At 36.4% G+C, this 27,575-nt stretch overlaps 1 protein-coding gene across 1 annotated transcript in view; it reads right to left on the bottom strand.

Annotated features, from left to right (window-relative positions):
- ZNF385B (zinc finger protein 385B) overlaps nucleotides 1–27,575 on the bottom strand; it is a 57,014-nt gene that overhangs the window by 24,626 nt on the left and 4,813 nt on the right. The window contains exons 2-3 of the mRNA XM_009709408.1: nucleotides 13,901–14,011; nucleotides 535–697 (exon numbers count right to left, since the gene is read on the bottom strand). Of these exons, the coding sequence (XP_009707710.1) occupies nucleotides 535–697; nucleotides 13,901–14,011 (274 nt within the window). The remainder of the gene's footprint in view (nucleotides 1–534; nucleotides 698–13,900; nucleotides 14,012–27,575) is intronic.

Below are 27,575 nucleotides of genomic sequence, written 5' to 3'. Positions count from 1 at the left end.
TGGCGACTCCGCTGGCGGTGTGGGCAGGGGGGGGGGGGGGGGGGCACGGACCAAAAAAACAGTAGTAATGGTGAAGCACTAATGAGCTGTGGAAGTCAGGAAATATCCATGTCATGAGGCTTCAGTACAGTTTTGTAGGTGTGTTTTCCTGTTTGAGTGGTATTAACCTATTCAGAAAGGAAAAAATTCTTACAAAGGTTTCTTGTGCTTCAGCTAAATACATACATCTCAGACTTGCCCCTCCAACAACATCCATCCATTATTATTCTCGTGTGAACAACATCCATACTTTATAAGAGTAAATTTCACGAGTTTAAAAAACAATAGACTTTAGCATTCAGGGACACCAGATGTTTCACAGATGTGAAAAAGCACTTTGAGAATATCAAAACCAATCAATTTTGTACAAGAAAGTGTAGTAAATAGTTTAGAAAACAGAACTCATGGATCACTAGCATGCAACCAGATTCTCTTGTACAAATACAAAAAAAAGGAGAAAATAAAGAATGTATAAAACAAAAAGTTTTCATTGACCTGATTTGTCAGAGATGTTGGCTGTGACTGGCGTGGTGGAGCAGCTTGTGTTAGCCTTTGCGCTGTCCTTGGAAGAACCAACTTTGGGTTTATTTTTCGTTGCCTCTAGTGCTTTGACCTTCTTGGCATGTTTACTTCCTTTGTAGTGGGCCTCGGCCTGGCTCTACAAAGGAGAACAAATCAGGCTCACTTTTTTCTGTACTTCTGTATAACATAATGGATGACAAGGCAGAAAAGTGACACTTTCAATAGCAGGCACCATATTATTCCACCTAGAAAATTTTAGAAACTTTATACTAACAGTTTTTCTAGATGTAAGTTCCTATATATTCAAACAACAGGATTTTAATGATGGTACATGTTTTCAGTAACTCAGAACAAGAGGCTTTGAGATTACATTAAGCTCTGTCACTCCTAACGTAATTCTTTTCTTCCATGGTGCTTAAAAATTTAAAGTACTATACAAATGTAAACACATCCAACTGAGAAAGATGCTATTCAGTTTTCATGTACTGTTCCCTAGTCTTTATCGCTTGTAGTTAGAAAGATGTACCATGTTGTAACATGATTAAATAATCCATTTTTCCTTCTGTTTGATCTAGTGCAAAAGTCATAAATATTTTCATCATTACACTAACAGCAATTGAAACAGGCATTAATGACATTCTGACTTCTCTACTAGATCAACCAAGAAGGGTTAAAATGAAGAAACACCATACCTATAAACTTCAGTAGACCCAAGTAAAACACAGAAAACTAAATACTTATCAGTCTTGACTGTTTTATAAATTCCCTTGAATAATTTTTTCCAAAGACTAAGAAAATTGGAACATGAAGGACAGGAAGAAGAGGCACTTATATTATTAATTTTATTTTTTTTTTGGCTAAAGTGCTTTATATATAATGTACTCTTCTTGGTCTGCCCAAACAGAACAAATATGTACTAAGATGTAATGTTTACTTCACCTTTGTCTTAAAACTATCTTCAGAAACTAGCTCAGTGTTTATGAAGTTGCTCAGCTAAGGATAGACACATAAATAAATGCCTGTTTTTCAGTGATTTTGAGTCCCCATTATTGTTCCTGACTCTACATAACCAGCTGCCTTGACAAATCAGGCCACTTTGTTAGGTGTAAAACTAAGGAACTACATGCTTAATACAAACTCCAAAGCTTGGAAATTTCAGCTAATGAATTTAAATGTTTTTCTTGACTTCTTAAGAAATTAATTTACCTAAATGGGTAGGAGACATAATTTTATACAGAACACATTATTTTCATAACGTTATACTATTCAGCAATAGCTTTGCGTTATTAGTATTTCCAAACACAATTTTTAAAAATTATTTCAGACATACTACTCGGCGCCTCTATTGAAGGTTACATATTAACTAAAAAAGTTAATATTGTAGTTTATTTCAAAGTGAAACACTCAGAGAAAGCATGCTTCATGTAACCAGATGATCACACCTTGGCACCTGGCATATAAAAACATCAGTGCAAGTAAACTTCTACTATGTTCATGCAAAAACACATTCTGTCTCTTCAGTTGATTAGGACTATTTTATTCAGTTCACTGTGTTAAATGAAGCGAGCCATGAAACAAGTCACATGCTTTTTATAAAAAGCACCTGTAACATCTAAGACGTTTGAATTCCATAAAGAGTGCTGCCATAATGAGGAAAATCATTTTAAGATCAGCAGTAACAGGCATTATAATAAAGTCACCTTGGGACAGCATGTAGTAACAGTTTTATCATGTGGTAGAGTGTAAATGAAGAGTAGAAACAGCTGGACCAGACAAGAGAATAGACAGGGTGTTGGAGCCCTCACAAAAATTATATGCACCGTTAAAACTGATGGAGAACTACCGCTAAAATAGAGGAGTGAAGTTCTTGTACACTGAAGCTTCTTAAGTGATTATACAACTCTGTGAAACACAGTGCTTTCCACCTCAAAAGGACAGCGTATGTGACATGTTGTGGCTACATCTTTTCTTTTATAGGAGATTTCAATAAGCAAGCATTCAGTAAGAAAGGCTGCCAGATAAGTTTTACTTTGAATTCCTTTGAAATTGAGATTTTTTTTAAAAAAACCTTCACAATAAAAATAGTAAAGAGTGTACTCAACAATTGCTATTAAACTATTTCTTGATTTTTAAAACCTCTGAAATATTAATACACGTACAAACACAATTAAGGATTATGAAGAAACATCTAAACAGCTATATCACTACTACTACGTGCACTACTTAAAGGGACACTTGTCAACTTCTGGGTTGGACTTCTTCAGTTCTGAACATGGATAGAGGAGCACAGATCTGCTTGCACCTTGTTATGTTGATGGGTCTTATGCAGGCGCAGGAGTCTCACCCTGTCTCTCTCCACCCTTGCTGGGTTTTGTCCATTTGTCTTAAGCTTTGCTGTTGCTACATGAGGCACTGGAAGGAGTGTTTGCCATCAACAAAATTATTTTAAATAAACTATTCACATGTTACAGTGTATAAAAAGTGAAGTTAAAAATTGAGGTGTATATATACCCTTTCCATTCCAATACTTTTAACTTTAAATACTAGCAAGTACAAGATTTTCCACTCAAGTATTCTCAAGTTGATGATGTCCCTTTAAATATTTGAACTCTGCTCTGCGCATACGTGAGCTGTTGATAGGATCATATGCTGCCTGAGGCCAAAGCTGTAACATAAGAGACATAAGTGCACTCAAGAGAAAGACTTAGTAAGTCAATTCCTTGATAACAAGCCTTTCTGCTGATATTTGCAATAATAATGCCTGCAATATCAGTAATAACCTACTACAGTCATTGATTCCCTTCATTCAATCCTCATATAGTGTACATGAGACCTGTTGAGAACAAACAAGCCCAGGCAGAATCAAAATTAAGATTTCCATAAACACAAGCAAAGCTTCCTGGAAACCTGGTCAATGGACTCAGTTTTGATTTAAGTTTTGTAATTATTATAATCTTTTTATTATCAAATTCATAGTTTTACATTATAAGGTCAAAAGGTATTGCTATGACCATCTAAGTAGGGCTTCTGAAAACACTAGCCTTTTCCAAAACTGTTTGAACTGGTCCATATTCCTTTGTGGGAAAAATGTCCAGCTTTGATTTTAAAGTAGCTAGGGATGGAAAATCTACCTTGGGTAAATTGTTTCGGTGCTTCACTTTGTCAGTTAAGTACGTACCATTCATTTCTGCACTGCATTTGTCTAGGTTCAACTTACAGCGGCTGGATTTTGTCAAACCTTTGTTTTTTAGGCTCTTTCAACTAATTTCTGTTCTGTGAATAGAAACACAGATACTCTTTTCAAACATGAAGTTAGAGGACCATTCCTTGAGGTACTGAAGCAGTGTTTCCTAACCACGTAAGCACTATATTCTAACCCTTTCAGATATACTTGAACTTCAGAGTTTGCTTATTATCCACTGTGGGATAGATAATTTGATTCAATTGCCTTTTGGGAACTGAAATGCAGTATCAACACAGAACTGTATTCTGTGTGATCATGTTATAAAAACCATTAGAGTTTTCTGGAGTCATAGGAAGCACAAGAAAAAAAGGACAGTTGTGGAAATCTGAAATTGGAAGACAAGTTCTGATTATTACTCGTACCAATTATTCTGATTATTAATGTTCTGATCATTACTAACCCTAGTTTTAAAAGATATTTGCACAAGTACCACATTAAAGGAAAACATATTTGCTCCAAGTCCCATTTAAAACTTGTTTCTGACACAAATATAGCAATACAGTACAGGTTACATCACTGATAGGCTAAACGTATCTTTGAAATAAGCCCTGACATATAAGATTTTCATTTTTAGTTAAGACAAGAAGCTGAACATTTATTTTTATTTGCTCCGATAATCCAAGGGAAGTTCTGTAAACACAAGGTTTAAAAGTCGTATGTATAAAAGAAAGATAATTTGCCAGTTTTAATATAAAACCCCAATAAAATACACAATCAATTAAGAGTAAGTATTTTAGGGATAAAATATTTTAAATGTAAATACTGAATGTATTTTTTGATCACCATTAACTAAACTAAGTACAACTAATTCATGCAAATTCCGTATCATCAAAATAATACTTGAGAAAATAAAAAAAGTTAGGAAAAGCCAAAATAAAGATATGTAATCTTAATGAATCTCTCTGTAGTCATGTATAGGGCTGCATTTACCGTAGGGATTAATCAGTTCTACAGGAAAATAATTTATCTATGCCACAATTCAATATTATTGGAATATTTAAATTTTTATTTAAAAAAGATTTGTTAAATTTATTGCTTATGTAATAAAAATTAAATGTCACCATTGAACTTCTATTATTATTATAATTTGAAATGCTTACTAGGTAAGGAGCACATTTTTTGAAAAAAGTGGAATAAGAAAATATTTCATATGGAAAAACAGCCTACCTAAAAGAAAAACCTAATTTCCATTTGGTTCTAAAACCAACTGTGGTTTACTAGCTTGATATATACACATTGTGACATTTTAAAATGGAATCCACCTACTTATTAGAAAGTATAGAAAGTCATCAACTACTGGTTAGTAAGAGTTAATGAACAGGAAAAGCTTTAAGCTGCAATAAATGTGATGTTACATAATAGAATGCAAAAATTACCTTTGCACTGACAGACCAAATTCCACAAAAGTGTTTATGCCTTTGCCTGGCATTACTTTTTGATCAACAGGATGCATATTTTAAGACAGTAAACATATGTCTAAATCTTTAGAAGATCATGGCTTAGTGAAAAGCTGTATTTTGAATTCAGTTGCAAATAATTAAGAACATAACTGACAGACAAATAAATATACAATTTTCTCCCATAGTTTTTCAAATTTCTACAACTTAAAATGGTGGGAGGATGTCCATCCTTTCTTTAAGCAATCTAGATTTTTAGTTCCATTCATAGTCTTTAAGCAGTAATCAAAAAACCCCAACCAATTAAACCTTATGTATTTTTTTTAAGAAAGCCTTCTATGCTATAAGGATTAATGACTTGGTTATAAGAAAGGACAAGTTTTTCCTCTCTTAAAAATATATTTCACTGAGACGCACAAATGATCCAAATGTTACTTTTCATTTAAAATCTAAAGTTAATTGCTACTTTCAACTCCAAATTATTAAGTCTGAAATCTAAGCATAAGGATGTTAAACTGTGAGATTACATACAATACACTAGACTTAAAGACTAGATTGCATCTAATAAAACATCAATGCAAATCTTCATCTTCTACATGTAAACATGCTTTCTAAAATAAATGTGAATATCATTTGCATATTATAGTGCTTAAAATAACCTCAGTAACTTTACTTTGCATAAACTTAAATATGTGTATATGTTAGATATAGATAATATAGAAAGATACAGATAACACAGAAAGACATAGATAACATAGAAAGATATAGATAACCAGTAAACATACAGATCATACAGATTCATTGATAGTGGTATTATCTTTAAGAGAACTTTGAAATTCGGGTAAGACTACAGTACAAAAGATTACAGAAAATTGTCAGGAGCAATGACTGACAGTATATTTGAAATCAGCACTATTCATTTTGACAGTTCACAAGTGACTGAGTTTTAGAATCTATTTTGTATGTGAATGACTAATTAACTGAATTTATTACTACATAAAGAGACAAAATACTAACCTACCAGATCCCTTCAATGACAACTGGATGCAAGGTTTGACTAAGTCTAATGGTTCAGTGTGTATGTGTGTGAGATCAAGATTGTTTTTCAGGTTTCTTCAGGAGCAGCTGAAGTAGTCCTTCAATGGGTCTTCATGGAAATAAGACCATTGGACCATCAACGCTTAAGTTGAATGCTTGAGTCTGCCACCACATTATCCAGTCTGACAATTGACATATAAAATTAAATATATGTAGAGCAGCATGACATTAGAAAGGAGACACACAGAAATAAAGGGAGATTCTGAAGTGTCCACGTGGGAAGTCCAGGTTTATGCCTTAACCTCTGCAATAGCAGGTGAGTGCCATAACTAAATGGAAGTGAACATGGCGGCTCATAGCTCCTATTTCTTCTCTCTTACTACTGCATCTTTTTAAAGCAGGAATTCCACCCTGGGTGGGAAGTCTTCTCAGCAGCAATTTTATCTCAAATGCTGTGGTTCATTTGTTGTCAATATGATGGTAATCTCCAATTAAAAATATTTTGTAGAAAATATCACAAAAGCTTCTATCAGTAACAGTACAACCACATAGACAATTTACAACTGGAAGACTTAACAGATATGTAATAATCCTGAAAACTTCTATTCTGCTCTGGAGTATCTATGAAGATAAATTCGTCCTGCGTACCACAAAAAGGTTTCCATAATTTTAGCAAAAAAAACCCCAAACCTAACATGTCCTAAATATAGTCATAAAACACACCGAAGAAAGACCACTTCTCAACAGCTGTGTACTTGCCCACTTTTATACATCAAACTGATTCCAGTTCCAGGGGGCCTATCATTAATACAGAATTTGCTTATTTTACAATGACTTCAGAACACTTACAACATCCTCATAATATTTAGGTCTTCATCCTAAATTATCAATAGCTTGAATTATCCAAGATTATTTTGAAATCAATGGAATTTGCATCTGAAAGATATAAATAAGGCTTAAGTAGTGCTGGAAGATAAGCAATAGTATTCTTTTAAAAGCATGGATCTAAGCAAAGCCGTGACTTCCAGAATTCCTGACAACAGAATTCCACCATACTACATAGTCTCAAGTACAAAAAAATTCATTGTTTTTGCACGTAAAGTACTTAGTATGGAAGTAGCTAGGTTAACCATAATTGTATTACATTAGGCAGTAAGGAGAAGTGGTTTAATGGAGTCTGTGCAGCATCCCTATGACAGCTTTCCTAACATGGCTGCAATGGCAGTGATCCTAGTAGACAAGGCATCTAACTGTGCAAGACTGGAGGAGCACAGAGGTATTTATTCCCACAACATATTGTCATTTTAATTCACAGCAGGTCCTAAACTATAAAAATAGTAAGAAGTCTACTAAATGCTTGATCACATAGTTTACCTGTTAGAACCGTGTTGTAAGAGTATGCATATATATGTGAGGAGTATATAAATTAAGAATAATTTAGACTAGAATCATAACAGTAATAAAATTTACATGAAGTGATAAATTAGGAAGTGGTGTTGAAAAATTTAGTTTTATCTCATTTGATATTAATAATAGATGTAATTGAAGAAATCTGCAAAACTGAAGTGTTCATACATTTGTTATACCAAAGCTATGCATTATTTTTTCAATTCTGTTCTCAACAGATTTCTAAAACCTAATTGCTCCAAATTGTAAGGTAGATTACTATTGAAAAAGACACAGAAAAATCAAAAAGCTGTGAAGATCAGCCATGTCATACGAAGTCAACTCATATTTTAAATATCTAACCAAACTTAGTTAAAAGTTGTCTTAAATAGCCGTTATCTGAACAGAACCTTCAGCAGTTTATAACCCTGTACCCTATAATTGTGCAATATTTCTGTCATGTTGGACCTAACAACTTTCATCATTTTGTTAGTTCCGTCTACAAAACAGAAAATTACCTTCACAAGTTCATGAGATTTATGCTTTTAATTACCTCCTATCCACTTCACTACCCTCCATACCCAAAGAATCAGTATAAATCGTCTTATTTATAGGGGAAAATGTAAAACATTTGACAAAAGACAATGACAGTTCTGTAGATTTTTATTTGATGCTATTGATTATTTTGTGTGTTATCTTTTTGACAGCATGAGTGATTCATTCAAATTTGCAAAGTTAACAGTTGGTAATACGTGCCTAAATTTCAAAAATTTGCCTTCCAGCTTTTTAAAAGGATGATCACTATCATCACATAATTTTTATTAGCTATAAATGCATTCAATGATAAGATCATCTTCAGCATCTCTTAATGTCCAATTGTTATACCTGCTTCTTCTGATCTGCCTACAAGGTGTTTTTTCTTAAGACCAGAAAGCAATACTGACTTACAGTCATTACTCACAGAGCAACACACTGTGCAAACACAAGTTTATTTCAATCAAATTATATCCTATCAACAAAATGGTACCTACCAGCCTGTATCACAGCCAAAGACCTCTCTACAAGAAACAGAAAGTGTGTAGAGGTAAGCAGACACTTATTTTAGATGTGATCAACAGATGACAAACTCTGTTTTCAAAAAAATCATCACCAAACAAAAAACCGAACAAAACCCCCCGTGGACTGCTGGCATTATATATTAGTGAGTTTGGAGCACAGAGAGGTCTGTCTGCGGAGGAAGGGGACTGGATTAGCACTAACATTACTGTATAGTGCCCAAACTCCAAAAGCTCTGCGGACTATCAATACAAGTAAGGAGGGAGAAGAGCAGAGAGAAGGTACATGAACACAAGGTAACGATTCACAGATAAGGAGAAAAAAAGCAATTCTGCAGAAGCCAAACAGGTATTCTTGCAACTGCAACTCACTTTTCTCTTATGGCTGCAAGCTACAGTGTCAGACACCATAACAGAATATAACAGACATCTCCGGGACGATCTGGCCAAAGCTTCACAGCTGCTGGAGGGAGTTATTGCCACACAGCAGCTGCAGGAGATGCTGCAGATTCATCTGGTGGCCAGAAGGAATGAAAAAGAGTGAGCCAAGAGTAAGCAGAGAAGGAATCTATGTGGGATAGAAAACAGCCATTTGTCCCCTTGCTCTGTTGCTACTGGACCTTCTTATGGGTATCATAAGGATTCAGCAAACTCACTCAAGCCACTTTTTTTTCCTGCTAGAATGTCTGTAATATAAATAGTTAATATCAACAAATCAGACCTATGGAATTAATATGAAAACTTATTTAGCAAAGCTTATCTATAGTCCACATAGACATAGCATGGGTTTGGAAGGAATCCCAGAATTCTGAAAAGGAAAAAACCAATTTTTTTTTTCCAAAGGTTAAGCTAGATCTTTCTCAGCATGTCTTGCTTCCTCTTGGTGTAATACAGTTATATCCCTTGCTCTGGTGGCCTTTAAGCAAGTGTAAAATCTGACTCACTATCACAATCTGTTCCATGAAGAGGATTCTTCCTCTTCTGCTGCCTGGTCTCTGGTGGTAGTAAATATAACTAAGACATTTCTCATTTTTTCTGAGCCAGATTATAACACAAGACCATAGCTTGAACTTTACTGACACACTAGTCAGTGCTGCACTGGATCACATACTGTTTCTTCATCATATAGAAATTAAAAGATGAGATGGTGTTAACAGGTATTTTGATGCAAAGATGGAAACACCTGTGTTTATTCTAATATACTGGAGCAAAACCAACGATAACTATCAATGGATGCTGTTGCTTGCTTTTTTTTTAAGCGGTTTTCCAAAAAAGTATGCTCCTCTGCATAACAGAATAAAGTTTATACAGGCTGGAATAACCATCTCATCAACTATTCTGACTAATCAATCTCATCAACTACCAAACATCATAACACTATCCTTCTTAAATTTAGATTTCCAACTAAATTCAATGCTGTTGACTCCTGGTATCTACCATCATTAAAAATTAGTTTAGGAAAAAGCCTTTTTTATCTATTCTCTCCTCGCTGTTTTGCCATTTCACCTCCTTTGAATTGTTGAGAGCTCTACTAACTTTCCAGTTTTCTGGTATCATAATCTTGAGGTCAATTAACTTTCTCCTATTTCTTTTAATGTCTTTCTCCTCACTAAATCAGTCTTCCTCCCTCCATCCCCCTAGCTTCAAGGAAAAAAAAAAAAAAAAAGGAAAAAGGAAAACGAATTTATTAGCAGAAAAATACAACTTGCAAATTGACCAAACCGCAGCTAATGAATTCTAGAAAAGGACAGATAGTGTATTATGGCAATTGTCTATGAGTATGAGTGAAAACTCCTAATTTCTTTTTTTGGAAAAGGATAAACAGATCAGGCTAAAACTAGACCAAATTTAGAGTCTGTACACAGATGTTTTCTTCATGTTGTACTTTTAAAAATTGTTTTAAAAGCACAGGAGACTGGGAGATCCTGAAGAATTCAGTTAGGAAACATGGTTCAAATTATATCATGGTAGAAGAAAAATAGCACCATCCTAGCAACTTTTATTTTTCAAAATACAGAAGGCATCACTTCAATATTAGATATGCTTACTCCCACATTGGAGACAACCTATTTTAAACTTTCCTTCCATCCCTGATATCAGAATTTCCTCTTCCTGCAGATAGCTGCAGATTCCTGCCTCTGAATCTGATGGCAGAACACTCTCACCAAAGATAAACCTGCAGATACACTAGCAGAAGAAAACTGAAATCTTTGCAATTTACTATATTAATTTAGTGGGAGGTTTGACAACTACAAATTGACTAGTCTGATTTTTTTTTTTTGTCTATTGATCCAGACCAGTGAGTGTCCACAGTGTGAGGAAAAGATTGCTGGTAAGGAAACCAGTTTTCTTCTTCTCACAGACAAATATCCACTGGTCTGTATGTTACTCATGCAACAGACAAAGCACTATTAGAATCAGGTCAGAATCTTCAAACACGATGCAACTGAAATTCATTTAGGAGAACAAAAGTAAGAAAACTACTTAATAGCTTATTTCTGTAATTTTTATTTCATTTGCTCGCATAATTTAGGTCAAATGAAGTTCAAAGGAACGAAATGCCCATCAACAACAACGAACGTGTCAGCCTCGCAGAGCTAGAACAAACTGCAAGTGTGAAGTGGCTGTACTACAAATCTCATTCTGCAGTGTTTCTCTGCTCAAGGTTTTAATGCAGGTTATCATAGTTTGATGCCACTCGAAAGACTCTCAATACATTCTTAGGATGTTACATGGTGGAACTGATGCACTTAAAGATTCAACAGTTACACAGTTCACAAATGTCTGACTTCCTTTTCCCCAATCAGCAAACACATGATGGATTATAAAGAACATTCCACCCCCTAAGCATAATTGCACATTATAAAGGGACCAAAAAGAAAAATTGAAGCAAAATAGTCCAGATTTTTATTTCTGTAAAGGAGCTTTTAACAAGCTAAGAAAGAACTATGAGTCTGCAGAGCTTAGTTGAAAGGCCATTAGCATTACCTCAGCGAAATTACAACAACGCAGATTATGGGGGTGGTGGTGGTCAGAATAGTATCTGAATAAAATAAGATCTCACGCTCTCAGGAAAAAAAAAGGCAAAAAGGCAACACACACTCAGATAAATAACTCTTAAGGTCAAAAGACTGAACATGGAGGAAAGATTTAAAATCTTATGTAAAGCTTCCCAGGAGAAGTTGAATAATCCAATGAAAGGCTAGATAGCTTTTAAAACAGAAGTGCTATACTGTGAAAACTCACTCTCCAAATATTCCTGTATGTTGTGACTATGAAATATTTACAAAACTTAACATTTATATTTAAGTATTTTCTGGTATTAATAACACTACCAGAATCAGCACATTCTAAAACCAAATTTCGAGGTTGTTTGTGAATATCCTGGTAAAGCAAACTGCTGCAAAAAAGTAAGAAACTGCCTTTTATCACTAACTGTGGTGCAGTCACAATGCTTCATCCTTTCTTACAACTGTCCATTACAAAAGGATGATGATATTCTCTAGTAACTATAACTGAGCACATTGATCAAATTTGGAAAGAAAGGAGCATGATACCGTATGAACACAACCACCCCAGAAGAGGAAACAAGGTTATAATCTGCCATGTTTTTGTGATGCCACTGTTGAAAGCAGAATACGATACACACTTTTTGTTCTACTTTGTCAGTAAAAGTCTAGATAGGAAAAATTACTTGGTTGGCAGATGTACAAAATTAGACACTATTTCAGCTCTTTTTTTTGTTTGTTTTGAGCCATTTGGTTGTGATTCAATCCATCTGCCTGAAATGCTGTTTGTCCACCTGATTCAATCCATCTGCCTGAAATGCTGGTTGTCCACCTGAATGTCAGCGCAGACAAAGTGATGAAGTAAGGTCCAGCTCAGAAGCAAGATTCAGATCCATGCAGCCCAGGCAAAGTTTTAAAAACTTTATTGGTTCCTTGTTTTAATCAGTAAAAGTAGGTACCTGGACCAATTATCAGAACAGAAAGATTTAATTTTTTTTAACCTTAAATCTTAACCTTAAAGAGGAAAGACAAGTGAACTAAATTTTAAATAACAACTTTTGAAATTGGTTAACTAAGTAGATATTGCCACTTCAAAGAAAGTTTAATAAGTTTATCAAAAGACAACAGATTTAGAAATCAATCTGAAGGTAAGATAGCACTGCTTCAAAATCCTTACCAGCCTAAGCAAGAAAGTCAAACTGGGGAAACCACTTTACAAGACACTTTTCAAAGTGGAATGGTAGAGGAGAGAAAATCAGAGTAATAGGAACGGGTGCTTTACTGCAAAACTCTAGGAGCACCAAGTACTTGAAAGCTTTGGGGTATCTGCAAACTATTTCTTAGACTGAAATTATAACAGCAAAATATATACTATTAACACACCACTTAAGGATTTGTTCTTATACTTGAGATCAACAAAAAAATCTTCAGAATTTTGGGGTGGTTTTTTTATTAGCCTAAGGGCGTAAGTAGTGTCCAAGAACAAACACATATTTTTAAAGTGTTGAAGTTCATAATTTTCTGAGACATAGTTTTCCTGAATTTCTTTAATTTTCAAGATACTCAGGAAAAACGTTAATTGGATATATTCTTTAAACATATTAGTCAATGTAGTCTTTTGTAATGCATTTTTTTTAATTACACCTCAGCAAACAGTTTCCTTGAACTTTATCATATTTGAAAAGACAGCTAGAAGTAAATGTTCATATTTATTACAAATGAAAGCTACTGGAAGAGTGACTTTATTAAGAAATCAGAAGATATTATCAGCAAGGATGTAGGAACAACAGGAAAAAGATATTTCTCCTGGAAGAAGAGTGAGTATGACATGGAGAACTCCCAGGGAAGCTTTTCTGTCTGCTCCCCCTCCTTTTTTTTTAAAAAAAAAAAAAAAACAAAAAAAAAAAAACAAAAAAACACCAAACTAAAACACATTTCTTTTTGCAGTACCTCTTGAAGGTTACTGGACTGTCAAATGGGATATTGTCAATGGACGTGGCATTGGATATTGTGCCAGACCCATTCAAGAAAATCAGAGCGCAATGTACCTCTATGGACTTCCATCTCTGAGTGGACAAAATATCAGCCCAACAGGCTGAGCAGAATGTAGGCAGAACTGGAATGATTTGTTTGGGAAAAAGAGGTTTAGATTAACTATACCTAATGTACCAAAAAAAGAAAAAAAAAATAATTAAAATAGCCAATACTCACATCAGAGTTAAAGCGAAGCTGGCAGACGTTACAGGAAATGACTTGTTTCTTCTTTGGGGGAATGGAGACTCCAAATGTATGGTTTATGACTGCTTTTTGCACAGGATCCATCTGGAGAACAAACAATAACCAATTTACAACTTTTCAGGGCAATATACAGTACAGAAGAAAAAATAAAAAAATAACACTGCCTGCTGGAAGCTTTTTCTTTCAATTTCTTTTTTGAGATAAACAGGAGCAAATAAAAATTTCAGCCCTCATAATAATTAGATTTAACACAGCTTAGGGAATTGGTAGCATGCCAGAGTTTACGAAGAAAAGGCAGCTCCATTGTTGCTGTCATCCCCAGGCTACTAAATAGTTCTTTCGCCACCCCTTCACATCCTCCATGCTGCAGGGCCCCACCATGTGTCTGAATTGCAAAGAGCTCCCTGAAGGCCTTCCCTTATCACCTGCTGATCCAACAGACACATTACAAGAAGGCATTTTTGCCCATTAACAAATCATTGTCATTTATCTCTACTTGTTTTTCTATTCAGTGATAAATACTAGCACTTATTTGGAAAATACTCTCTCCTGGAGACCTCTTCATGAAAGGAGGTCCTTTGCAGGCTCCATTAAAAACACCACTTGCTGGGAAGAAAGGTTGCAATCCCCAAACATTTCCATGCAGAACTGATGAGTGACAGAGCCCATGGGAAGTCTGGAGGAGCACGCAGGGTGTGTTTGCACCAGGAAAGGGTACTGAAGTTACACTTCATAAAATGTTTTAATACTGTGAAAAATGTGAGATACATGTAGCACTGAATACACAATCCTAAACTTGACTGAACATTTTCAGGAACTGGGAACTGATTACATCTTTGCTAAATACCACGACTCCTGTTGGTCACCAGTTTAGAATATCCTCCAGATTGCAGAGAACTCTGTTACTGCTGCAGGAGCTGGGGAATGGCACTGGATGTTAAGGAAACAGAGTTTATAACTGCTGCTGCATGGAGATCTCAATTGCATAATATGTTGTTTTTCCTGATGTGACATGGATACAGATTAAAATTAATTTCCTAGTGCAAAAAGATTCAAACATGTTTTTCTAATTCAAATAAAACAGAATATCTGGTCTGATCTCACAGCTGATCCTGCTCTGAGCAGGAGTTTGGACCAGATGACCTCTGAGGTCCCTTTCAACACAAATTATCCTATGAGCATCTGTGCACGTGTGGTCTTCCATCTATATTTAAGATGAGAAACGGATTCTGAAGAGGAGGAGGAGGCAACAAATGGCAGTATACCAGAAAAGATAAGTGCTCATTTCCTAACTTTGTTTTTAAACCAGCTCAGGAGAAAACAGTTCAATTTGTTAGAAAGTTATATTTTTCTGAAGCTTGCTTTGCAGTCACAGTGATGTTTTTTTTCCTTTACAGTACTATTTGAAGAAACCAAACCTGGCTGTTTGATCTTGAATGGTACACATCACATGCTTGATACTAAGCCGACTTACAAAAGGAAGAGAGAAAAGTTGAAGTTACTGATTCATCAGTTAAAGAACTGTAACAGTAAATTAGCTGCTTCCAGACTTTCTAAACCTGAGGATAAAGACTGTAATTTTCCCTTAGTATACATTTAAGCTTCCAGAGAAGCCTGCACTAATGAGGATTTTCTTTGCATATATGCACATGCACAAAACACAAATTCAAGAAAAACCTATTGCATTGTATCTGCCTAAGAAGACATTCCCTGATAATCTATTATCTAACATTAAACACGTACTTAACAATTTTTTTGGACTATGGCTATATAGGTTTCTTGCTATATTCCTCAAACCAAATGCATAGTTTTGTAAATGTCATTGCTAACAGACTTTCTGGAGAGATGATATAATTTTTATCAGTTTTTGCCATTAAATACTGTATTTCATTGCCATAGGGGTATCCATACTAAGACAATTACAGAAGTAAAAACACCTCATCTAGAACAAACTACTGAATTATAAAATGACACAATGTTGTTACAATGAATGTGCTAAAGTCTAAAAAAACCTAAAATAAATATCCTTATTTCCTGTTTCCTCTGTGTTTAGAATATAGTGACAGTCCTAAGCTTAAAAGCTTAAACTATAACAAAAAAACCCCAAACCTGTTTCTGACTTGTACCATTTATTGCATCACCCTGCAGAATATATCACAATTATACAGGCAGATTAAGAGTTTTTTAAGCATCCATTTTATAATAGATATGCCAGTCAATATATATTATTACGTTTATAATATGTACTAAAAGATTGTTGTATCATTACGGAATAGTGCTTTTTTTTTTTTTCTTAAATGGAAGAAATGTGTTGCTTTTCAACTTTACTACTAATTGTTAGATCAGGTAATCTAGAACAAAAGAGTAATGCTGCAAAGTACCTCAACCATTTGAAGTGTCTGACCGGTGAAAAGAAACAGCAAAAATACCCACTAGCGTCTGCAGTCCCGTTTAAAAAAATAAGGGAAAAAGAAGCAGTGATCAATGATTCCTCTGTGCATTCCAGATAATCCACAGCACTAGCGTCAGGCAATGCAGTTCAAAGCCATACAATGCAGACTACGCACAAAGTCCCAGTTTCAAACAGATGTAGCAGCACAAGGACAAAACCTATACAAATACAGCTCACGCTGCCTCCAGAAAGTACCACTTGGGATCTCCAGGGGAACGGTTAATGATCCATCCTAAACCAGAACCCCGCATGTAGTCTGGTCATGATTAGAATTCAAGAAGTGCAACATTAACAATTAATAGGTTTCAAATATATCAGAAACTGGGGTAGATTACAGCATGCTGGAAAAATAAAATAGTATCTCTCTGTTAGAAGACTAATGCTGCAGGGTAAACTGATCTCAGATCACTACATAAAATTATCCTCTTCATTGCAGGGAGGGAAGGAGGGAGCAGGAAAGAGAGAGAGAGTAATTTGTTGAGGTATATATTAGGAAATGACACAGCATATTCTGCCCAGTCGGGAGCACCAGTACTTAAAAAACAGTTCTATAAACCAAAATAATAACAGAACCTAACAGCTATCACAAATACAAACAAAAATCTGCATTACGCTGTTTATGCTACAGGAGAAATTAATAAAGCAAGTGCTCTAGTATCCATAACTAAGTTTAACAACCTTTTAGTTTTGTTCTCCTAGGATTAACAGTAAGGATTAATAGCAAGGATTAACAGAATCAGGACAGGTTTCAGCAGCAATCTACTACTACTACAGCTATTTCCGAATTTCAGAACATGCAAACACGAGAAATACTCTACAACTACTGAGATGATTGACAATGACTTTCAAAGCACTTAAAAAAATGCAAATGTAGCAACAGATAGGGCAAAAGCATAGAAGAACTGCTAAACTCTACTGAAGCCTCATCTAGCCTATCATTTTAACCCCCAAAACAATCATATGTAGTTATCAAGAGAAGAACTGGAGCAGCACAAACATACATTGTATTTCCCCCAACTATTTTCACAAGGTTCACTTATTTTTCCACCAAAAATCTTCCAGAGCCAGGTGTTTTCTGTGTATTTGGTAAATCCCAGTGATTTTCCCTTGCATAGTCACCCCTTGAACTGATGTAAAACAGTTCGCACTCTTTGCGTTGAGTTCCAACACCTACAATCTTCTGTGTCAAGAAACAATTCTTTTTATTTAAACATAGCTCCACGCAACTCAATTTTATAAGACCTGTACCACATCCCAAGTTATCCCTGTGCCATTCAGTCATTCTGTGCATAGAAACCATTCCATTCCTTTCAGCATCCTTGTTTCCCTTCTCAATTCTACCACAATTTAACAAATTCAATCAAATATTTTGAAGATATGGACAGGAACCATATACAATACTCAGGGTAGATCAGTACTGAACTCCGAGCTGATGTTTTCATGGAATCACTATTATAAACCTGAGATCTCACCCCCAAGTGCTAATGCTAATGGCTGAATTCATAGCACATTACTTTCTTCGTGAAGTTCTAAGAGGTCTTCCTTGCGTGTGCATCACTTTACATTTAGCTAGATGGAACTTCACCAACCATTTATTGTCTGGCTTCTCAGTCTCATTAAGGTCTTTCACAATGTTTTGGTCTTTCTTTGTCCTCACTGCCTTGGAGAACTTCACCATTATCAAACTTCCTCAGCTCACTTAACTCACAGATATATTTTTGGCATGCAAGGATCCTCTTATACCAATTCAGTTTTCTTAAAAATCTTTGTCAAGGGATTTTGTGAAAACCCTTTTAGTAATTCAAAATATGTCAATTAAAACATCCTTATTCACATGTTTGTTGACACCTACAAAGATTTATCTTTAAAAAGGAATTATGTTGATACTTTACAGGCTGTTTACAGTATGAAGTGTCCTCTGATACTATTCTTATTGAGGTTTCTATTAATTTGTCTGGCAAAAATATGTCACCCAAAAGTTTACATTCTCCATGGAACGGGTCCTAAAAACTTGCATCACATTTGCCACCTTTCAGTCCTCAGGTAGAAAAGCATGCTTTTTATGAGCTGTTACACATTATCATCAGTAATTCTACAATTTCATCCTTGAATTATCTTATAATTCTTGCTACCAAAAACTCTCCCTGCCCTGCTGTGTGTCATGGTAGCACAGATTCTTCTGGTGCCTTCTGGGAACTGAACCAGACTACTAAGAGACAGCAAAGGAAGCATAAGAAGGAGAAAAAAAAATTGAGCAAGTGCATCAGGATAACTCCTTCAGTGAAACTGAAGTTCTGGTTATTTTAAAATATCCCTTTACACAAGCGGACAGTACAAACACCAATTTGTGAGTCTCAGAAACAAATTGCACTGATCCTATCAAGAGGTAAATTGCTGCAAACAGAAAGGTTAGGTATAATTTCTAAGTCTTTTGTTTAAATGAGGTGACACTACATTGCAAGAAAAGCTGCTTTTTGTGATGTTGGAAATCCAGAATATTTGTATTAGTTTTTGCTCAGGTGCAATCTCCAGTTTAAAAGTTTGGATAAACCCAGATGCTTATCTGACTTGAAGCTTTTGGTGCTTGCCTAGTATCCATGGCTAAATTGCTGGTTACACATTTGAGCTAGTGATAGTGCACTGATTTACATTTGCCGTTTCTACCTAATGACCTAACTTCTAAGCTTTCATTCGCTTCCTGAACTGCTTAGCTACTGAAACATGTTAAACAAGTGTCATGCTATTGCTACCACTCCAACAAATATCTACACCCAAAAGCTCTGTCTTTTCATAACAGCAGCATAACCTTACGTGCTGGTTTTGGCTGGGATAGAGTTAATTTTCTTCACAGTACCTAGTATGGGCTCGGGGAAGAAGAAGGAAGGGAATGACTTTTAGAGTGATGGCGTCTGTCTTCCCAAGTAACCATTACACATGATGGAGCCCTGCTTTCCTGGAGATGGCTGAATACCAGCCTGCTGATGGGAAGCAATGAATGATTTACTCATTTTGCTTTGCTTGCGTGTGCAGCTTTTGCTTTACCTATTAAACTGTCTTTTATCTCAACCCATGAGTTTTCTTATTTTTACTGTTCTGATTCTCTCCCTCCAGCCCACTGTGGGGGGAGTGAGCGAGCGGCTCCGTGGTGCTTAGCTGCCGGCTGGAGTTAAACCATGACACCTTAACTCTGAGTAGGGTTTAAAATTGTGACTGGGAATTTATGCCCTCAGTTCAGTTACCTCTCATCATGATGTAACTCTTGGGTCAAAACTAGAGTTGTCTGTTAGACAAGCGTTTGTAAACAGAATATTGGTAAGTGGGTATAAGAGATTTAACTGAGTATCACTCAACCACTGGGCATTAAGAAGCTTCTGAAAAAACACTGAGAGTGGTCCTACAGTATACTGTGTTGTTTTACTCTGATAAAGCAAAATTTTAAACCGCATGTGGAACAAACTGATAATATAATCCAATGTTTCCCTCTGGCAATCAAAGGGAGAAAACAGTGGCATATACAAATTACCAATGCAGAAGCAGCATCTAAATTAAGTTCTGGGATTTTTTTTTAAACCGTTGGACAACACTCCTTATTTTATGCATTATTATTGTTATTATTATTATTATGTAAGTAGGCAACAGCAACAAACATCCTGCAGCTCAGATCTTTTCAACTTCCTTCTAGATCACAAGGCCTATGTGAACTCCTCCTGTGTTTGAGCTCCAGTTGTCAGGAAAGTCGAGCACGCTGCCACTGTGGAGAATGACTATACGCTGAAGCTTATTGTAAATTCTGCCACATACACACAGCCTCCTACCATAACTGTACATATTATGACAACTAAAAGAGTGATAGAAGTGACTACACATACTCAACAGAGCACATATTTAAAATGCCCAGCATAAAATCAGAAACATTAACATTGTGATGCAATACTTCACACACTTGGCCAACGCAAACTAGTAAGAATCTGTTCTCTCTACATTCATGCTGCTTTTGTCCCAACAGGGAACATACTTTTCGTTTGGCTAATGCTAAGTGTAATTTACTGTTCAAATCAATGCTATACTGTTTGACATTTCCTTGCTTATTTTGCATCACCAGGAACACCTGAGTCAGCTCTACTGATGTAGCTCTACCTGAAAGAAGGTTGTAGCAAGGTGACAGGACAAGAAGAAATGGCCTCAAGTTGCACCAGGGGAGGCTTAGATTGGATATTATGAAAAATTTCTTAACTGAAAGGGTTATAATGCATTGGAACAGGCTGCCCAGGGAAGTGGTTGAGTCACCATCGCTGGAGGTTATTTAAAACACATGCAGATGTGGCACTTAGGGACATGGTTTAGTGGTGGACTTGGTAGTGGTTAATTAATGGTTGACTCTATGATCTTTAGGGTCTTTTCCAACCTAAATGATTCTATGGTTCTGTGATGTGCATAACTTCCTCTTCTTGTGTGAATGTCATCAATGCTCCCCACGTATTGGCCTTCCTTGACTAGCACAGAGCGTGTCTCCACAGAGATGTACTTCTATATGGTAAGCCTGCAGTTCTCTAAACACCACCTCCCCACACCTCTATCTCTATGCTCTTCACAACATTTTGGGGTTTGAAAAAAAAACAGGCAGATGTAAATGCCCAATAACCAAGCCAGGGGAGGGCTTCTGTCAGATTCCCAGCAGTTGATTCAGAGACTTGTGTGAATGTTTAATTAGAACAGAAAGAATAATTAACTTACAACATTATAGGGTTGCATAGAGCATGAAACCTGGATCTCATTGAAATCAAACCCAACTGCATTCAGGTTGCACTCAATGAGTCCATGATTTTACTTTTTTTTTCTTTTTTAAATTCTGAGTAGGTGTCTTTCCCAAGGGCAGAAGGACATAAGCATCCACTAAGAAAGAATTCAGACCACAGGGACTAATACCTACCTTCCCTTCCACATGGTTCCCAAAATACCATAACAACATTGTGCTCTGAAGGCAAATCTCTCTGAATGCAACTTCTCACTGTGTTTGTCTCTCCCCCTCTTGATCAATTTGGCAGCAAGCTCCAGCTTCCCTGAGGAAAACAGTGGATGTCATAGCTGTGACCTCCACACACTACTACTAGTCAGTGAAATCAGCCTGGAGGTATTTTAAAACAAAACAAAAATCTTGCTGTAATTCACTTCCTAACATGTCAGATACTACAGCTATCCATGAAGAGTTGAAATAACAGTGAGTACTTGAAAAATAAAAAAGGAAAGAGACACCTTTGGAGCGTACACTTCTACTTTGTTTTTAGTACAACTAAAAGGGCATCCAGAGCTGGGAATAACCTTTTATGTCTCAAAAGAGGTGAAATACTAATAAACTCAGCTTTCTCATTTTCCTTTTAGAGATTAAGGTTCAGCTAATTTTATTTTTGTAAATTCCACGTTATTTCTTTAACAGAGTTGCAGGGCTGGAGTCCTGGACTTGGGAGACTGATTTTGTGTCTCCAGTCACTAGCAGTTAGGCTTCCCTCCCTACTTTTTAAAGTCCAGTCCTATGGCGTAATGCAGAGCCACTTGGTGTGCTACCCTCTTGCATGTTCCCCTTTAAAAGTACAGCTTGCATGGAAAAGTGAAAAAGGCAATGATTCTCTCTGTGTGCCTGTGTTCACAATCACACACAACACTGAATGTGATGTCTGTAACAATTCACAGATTTGGTTTAGGCCAGAAAGAACCATTACATCAGATTTCCTGAAAAATTCATGACACAATTTCATTCACTGCGGAGTTTCAGCCTTTCCTATTAAGAAGTCCAATAATTTGTGGTCAATCAGAGCCTAAATTTTGGGAAAAAACCTCACCAGCTTGATTTAAAAGTTTCCAACTAAGTTAATTTACATCACTGGGGAAGCAATGCTTACTGTGTCTATTATAAACCACTTGATCTAGTTGCGCTTCTCCATTAAAGGTCACCCTAATCTCAGACACCTTCTGAATGTGTAGGCACTTGTACACTGCAACCAGATCAGCTCTTAATCATCTCTTTGATAAACCAGGTAAGTTCCTTAAGCCTCTCACTGCAAAAACCTTGATTCATTTGTTAGGTTTTCTCTGACTCCTTTTCAGATTTCCAATATGCCACTGAAATATAGGTACTAAAAGTTAGAACAATATGCTCAAATATAATTTTTCTTTACCTACTTAATTATACCTTCTTTGTTTTAACAAGAAATGCATCAATCTTCTTGCCGGAGCATTGACCATGATGGAAGCATAGCCCTAAATCTTTACTGACATGGTCATTTATCGATCTTGCATGCTCGCATCAATAATTTCACCATCATACGTCCTTCCCTGTCTTAGGATGTGTTGTGACCCAGTCTGAGAGAGGGAGCTGGCTGAAACAGCTCCAAACTGGGAATCTTATGTTGAAGCAGAGACTGCTTTCAGTAAGGTTTTCACTTAGGAAGTATAATTTGAAAGACTTTGCTGCATCAAGCCGAGGAGGCCAAGGATGAAACCCAGCCTTCTCAGTAGAATTTTGTTTCTCCTATGCCAGTCCAAAATCGTGGTTTAGATCAACACAAGCAAAAGGAAAAACATTCTACACTGTCCAACTGAAATAAAATTAGGGACTTTCTAATCTTTTGCTCTACTGTCCTCCTCCATCTTTGCACTTCTCTGGTTTAAATCAAGAAACACTGATATTTTTAAAAAACCCAAATCAGGTAAATAACTCTAATCTCTCCCTACCCCTCTCTTTTCCCTGTATAACGTGATATGATTAAGCACAGAGATCAAAGAAGAATTGAGAAAACACCTTTTAATACGTTTTTACTATTATTTTTTCAGTGCTGCGAATATTTCCTCTGTCATCAGCAGCTTCTTTTTTAATCCATCCAGATTACTCCTATACCATAGTACAAGACTTTGTATCTGTAAGATGAACTTCTAGGAGCATGACAGACCAAATCTGAGAAAAAGAACAAAGACAAGTACAAACCCAATGGTTAAACTAACACTCAAGGAATACGACAATTTCCCTTCCCTTCGTGGCTATGCTGGCTCACAAGTTTAACTGTACGTGAGTCACTTCACCTGAGCCTTTTATTATTCATTTGTAAAACTGGGACAAAAATACCACAAAAAGGCTGAAAGGTCTAAATAACATGTTTACAACTCTTCAAAATCATCTGATGAAAGATGCTATATAACTGCTGTTTACTATTAAGGCTGTTGTTACTCAGAACACTCAGCTGTGTTCAGGTAAACAAAAAAAATACTACCAAAAACATCTTGCCTCCAGATCCAGCAAAAAATAAAAACATACTACAGTTTGAGACTTGCCCAAAATCAAACCAAAAACATACTTTGAGAGCAAAGCTACTCTTGTTACACTACCTATTACCATCTGACAGTAAAATAATATTAATAGCACAAAAAATAGTACAAAAAATTACCTTTCAGTAGAAGCCTGCAGAAAGACTCAAGCCTAGGAGTTTGTAGTTAGAAAAGCAGCTTAGATAACGTCGGGTAAACAAGATTCCTGATTTTTCCTTTCATCTTTGAGATGGTCCTTAGATAATACCCTTTTCTACTTAACGGTCTGCTGCAAGTTTTGCTGACAGTTTTGTTGCTCCCAGCCTGCTCCAGAACACCAACAACACAAAGATGAATGGTATCCTGTTAGGTAGATTTGAATTTCCTCTACAGTTCTGAACTGTGGAAAGAGAGGTTTGGGACAAATTCATGTCCTTGATCAATTCTGTGAACAGGATAGAATAAAGACAAAGAAGCCTAGCCTTTTGAAATGAAATAATATCATTACCTTTCACATACTGAAAAAAAAAAATCTAAAAAGAAGATAAATTATATGAGTATATATACATACATTTGAATATAAATGCATAAGATGGTTGAATATAAATGAGAAGCAAATCAGAACTGAGAATTGCACACATATGCTAGTTGACAGCTGTCATCTAGTCTTCACAGTAAGTAAGGAACAATAGGCTTTCTTCATCTGAAAATCAATAATGATGTTTCTGGTTTGGATTTGGTTTTGTGGTTGTTTTTTGTTTTGGTTTGGTTTGGTTTTTTATCAGTACCACACACTACAAAAACAGCCTTTAAAATGTTTTTGATTAAAAAGTGCTGTATTTAGATATGAAACTTTAAAGGAACATTCCATTTCTAATCAAACCTGTCCTGAAACTTAATGTAGTATCAAAGTCTGCTGGGGGGGTTTTTTTTGTTTGTTTGGTGGTTGTTATTTTCTTGAAATCTAAGTAAATGAAACATAAAGCAAGGTAGAAACCTGTCTCTTCTAACAAATACATGAGCAAGAAATGTTACCCTCTTTCCCGAGCGTTAACTTGGGGAAGCAGTTGAAGTTCGTGGTATCTCTACTGTGAGACCAGACAGACTGAATACAGAGAAGACTGGTTTTAAAGGTACAGATCTTCAAATCAGCCTTACTCTGGTAGCTGAAATGAGCTGGCCAGTGCTTCAAACCTGTGTATCATTGGTTTTCAGGTATGCTAAAGAAAGACAGGTTTCACACAATGGCTTTAAATTGCCATTCAGTACTTTTAAATTGTCATAAAATTGACTGTATCTAGATTAAAAGACCACTAGCTATATCCACATTCAGAAAGGAAGAGTTTAACAAGAATTAATTCTTAGCTACATTCTTATAATTTATTAATTAGTAATTATTGCAGTAATTCTTAGTTTCTCATGGAAGAATGTGGCGAAGGTCTAAGGGAGAGCAGGAAAGCCAGTCACGTACAGCCAGGATGCTGAAAAAGCAGCCACTTCTGTATTCATCAGACACATGGAGAATTAGATTTCTCTAAAGGTGCTCAAGAATTTTGCTTAGGACAAGACTTCTGATTAGAAATTAGCAAAACCTTTATAAGCACGGTGGTGCAACACATGTGCCTTGTTTGACTTTAACGACAGTTTTGCAACTGCTTGCTTTGAGGGGAGATGTTTTCCTCACAGTCTATTTGTAAAACATCCTTCAGAGGTCTAACGCCTAAAATATTTATGGCTAACAACCCTCTCCCTCCCACCAGCTACCTTGTGTCATTAACACACGACTAAATTGAGAAGAAAGCAATTCAACGAAGATAAAGGCTTCTTAGCTTTTCCTGTGTTGACCCAGTGAAAGAAAGAAATACTGCTGAAGTGTTGGAGAGACTAACAGATGAAACACATAGCCAAGGAACAGATTTTCTGGAGGACTCAGCAAATGGTAGGATTTGTATGCAGAAACTGCGTTTCTTTAAAGAATTAGGCTGATGACCTAATTACTTGTATGCACAGCAACAGACGTATTGCATCAATTTAGGGACCATTTTTCAAAAACCACACCATGGATGCCAAGCTCCTGTATTTTTGCTACCACACCTGGGGACCTGTTTCTCACCACTGCACGTCAGTGCACTTTCTCCTTAGAGACAGGGTTTCCTATCTGGCTGCTGATCTGAGAACTGAGAGGAGGAAGCTCATCCATCCAATTCCTGTTAGAAAAAATACAAAGTAACAGGAAACTTTAAACTATAATTAATGTTTGAAGAGATTCTCTCTTAAAGCCAGTCTGTATTATTTTAAGTAAGATTTTTACTTCCTGAGAATAATATGTACTAAAGACTAGAAACAAGGCAGAAGAGTACTTACTTAGGCTCAGCAATTTAACAAAGAGTTGTTCTTTGAAGAGATTCCCGACAGGAACTAGAGAACCTGCATCTTTATATTAAAATACCACAAACTGTAAAAGCTGTCAAAGATTGATTGACAACTCCCTGCTTTTGGCAGCAATTTTTTTTTCCCCCCATATCTAACTCAGTGTGTCTTACCAGGTGTTTGCTTCAAGCTCAATCTTTTTTGAAAGTTTCAGCTGAAATGGCTCAAGTATTTTGTGGGAAAAATATACCACCTTAAATAAGCATTTTTCAGGGCCTCCAAAGGCTGAGAATTTTTCCAAAAACTGCTATCACAGTTGAAAGAGGTCTCTGCTGGTTTGCATCAAAGCCATAGAAAGACAAGAAGGAATTCCTGACTTGGTACAAAAAGCCTAAGGACACAAAGAAAACAGACTACAGGAAACTGAAAAGAGGAGGACATGGAGGATAAAGGGGCTCTGCAGCCAGATACTGCGAGAAGAGGGAGTCAGAGGAGAAAGCAAAGACTAGCCACAGAGCAGAGGTCTGTCCTGCCAGAATTTGGGCTTTATTATGTGGTCCCTGAACCTCTGCTTTCCTCACCTGTAAGTATCTAGGAAAACACCTATTATTCTCTTTTATTCCCTTTATAAAAGGTAGCAGGCTGATTACTCATGTTGTAGTTTGGATAATTCTGGCTATGTCTTGGAAAACATGAACTATTATATCCATAATAACTAAAAGTGAAATAGGAATGTTAAGAGCTGGACACAGGAACAGAAGGCAAACTGAAGTGCCTTTTGTGCCTGCATGACTATAAAAAAGGGTATAAAATGTCTGTAAGAAAAACATCTTGTCATTTCTTGATTAAAACCACCAACAAAAAAAACCAAACAAAATATCCAGCTACCCCACAAAACATCTCTCCTTCCTTCCTTAAATTTCCTTTCTGTGCTGTTAATGAGCGTAAAGTACAGCTCCTACAAAACTTCACTTGCTCTCTGGAGCAGAGTGTTTCAGAGGGAGAGGAGCAGAGAAGGTCACTTCCCTCCAGCACTTCACAAAAGGGAAAAGAGGACATCTGAGCACATGGACAGGCTACTTGGATAAAGAGGACCATAGATAATGGGTTGGCAACATCCAGTTGGCAGCATTTATAATTTGCTCCTGCTGTATACAATCCTGAGCTCCAGAGCATACTTTGGCACTGCAGCAGGGCGTTAAGTGGCTGAATTCAGACCCTGCTAAGGAAAGAGAAAGCTCCCAAGCCGCGGTGCCATGCCAAACACAGAAGAGGCACTTGGCGCAGAGGGGCGAGTGAACCTGGCGATATGAGTGCTCTGTACTCTTATCTGCAGACCTCCACTCCTGCCTCGGCTGATTACTGGGCCCTTCAAATGAGAACTAGATAGGTAGCAAATAACATGAGGGAATAATAGAAAATGCAAAGGAAGAAAGAGCAAATTAGTCCCTCCCAGTAGTTTTCTTGGGAGTAGGCCAGGGATATTTCATCCAGGCAGGACTGATGCTAGAGAAGAGACAGAGATTTCTA

The sequence above is a fragment of the Cariama cristata genome, unplaced genomic scaffold (genome assembly GCF_000690535.1).
Source record: "Cariama cristata isolate BGI_N322 unplaced genomic scaffold, ASM69053v1 scaffold9661, whole genome shotgun sequence".
Lineage (NCBI taxonomy): Eukaryota > Metazoa > Chordata > Aves > Cariamiformes > Cariamidae > Cariama > Cariama cristata.
This window is presented reverse-complemented; position numbering and strand designations above follow the sequence as displayed.